The sequence below is a fragment of the Fukomys damarensis genome, unplaced genomic scaffold (genome assembly GCF_012274545.1).
Source record: "Fukomys damarensis isolate Sample0158 unplaced genomic scaffold, DMR_v1.0_HiC HiC_scaffold_22, whole genome shotgun sequence".
NCBI classification, from domain to species: domain Eukaryota; kingdom Metazoa; phylum Chordata; class Mammalia; order Rodentia; family Bathyergidae; genus Fukomys; species Fukomys damarensis.
Genome location: NW_022900934.1, coordinates 14,106,449 through 14,106,691, shown reverse-complemented (window position 1 = coordinate 14,106,691; position 243 = coordinate 14,106,449). Strand labels below are relative to the sequence as shown.

At 68.7% G+C, this 243-nt stretch overlaps 1 protein-coding gene across 1 annotated transcript in view; it reads left to right on the top strand.

The window, feature by feature from the left end:
• Positions 1-243, top strand: part of Slc12a5 (solute carrier family 12 member 5) — a 39,833-nt gene that overhangs the window by 14,724 nt on the left and 24,866 nt on the right. The window contains exon 3 of the mRNA XM_010626286.1: positions 36-165. Within this exon, the coding sequence (XP_010624588.1) occupies positions 36-165 (130 nt within the window). The remainder of the gene's footprint in view (positions 1-35; positions 166-243) is intronic.

Here is a 243-nt window from a genome sequence, read left to right as displayed (position 1 = left end):
CCCATCCCCCTCAACTAGTATGCCCGGTGTTCCAGGGAGGGGACGAAATCAGCCCTTGGCTGACAAGGCCGGGAGCCTGGCGTCCAGCCCAGGCAGCGGGTGGAAAGGCGGGACCCACGACAAGCCTCCCAAGCCGCCCCCTCTCCTGCCCTCATCTCCAGGCCGGCATCCGGCCTGTAGTCTGGCTCCGCGCTGCGCGCCACGTTACATAAGCAACTGCGGGCGCGTGGCCGGCTCGGCTGG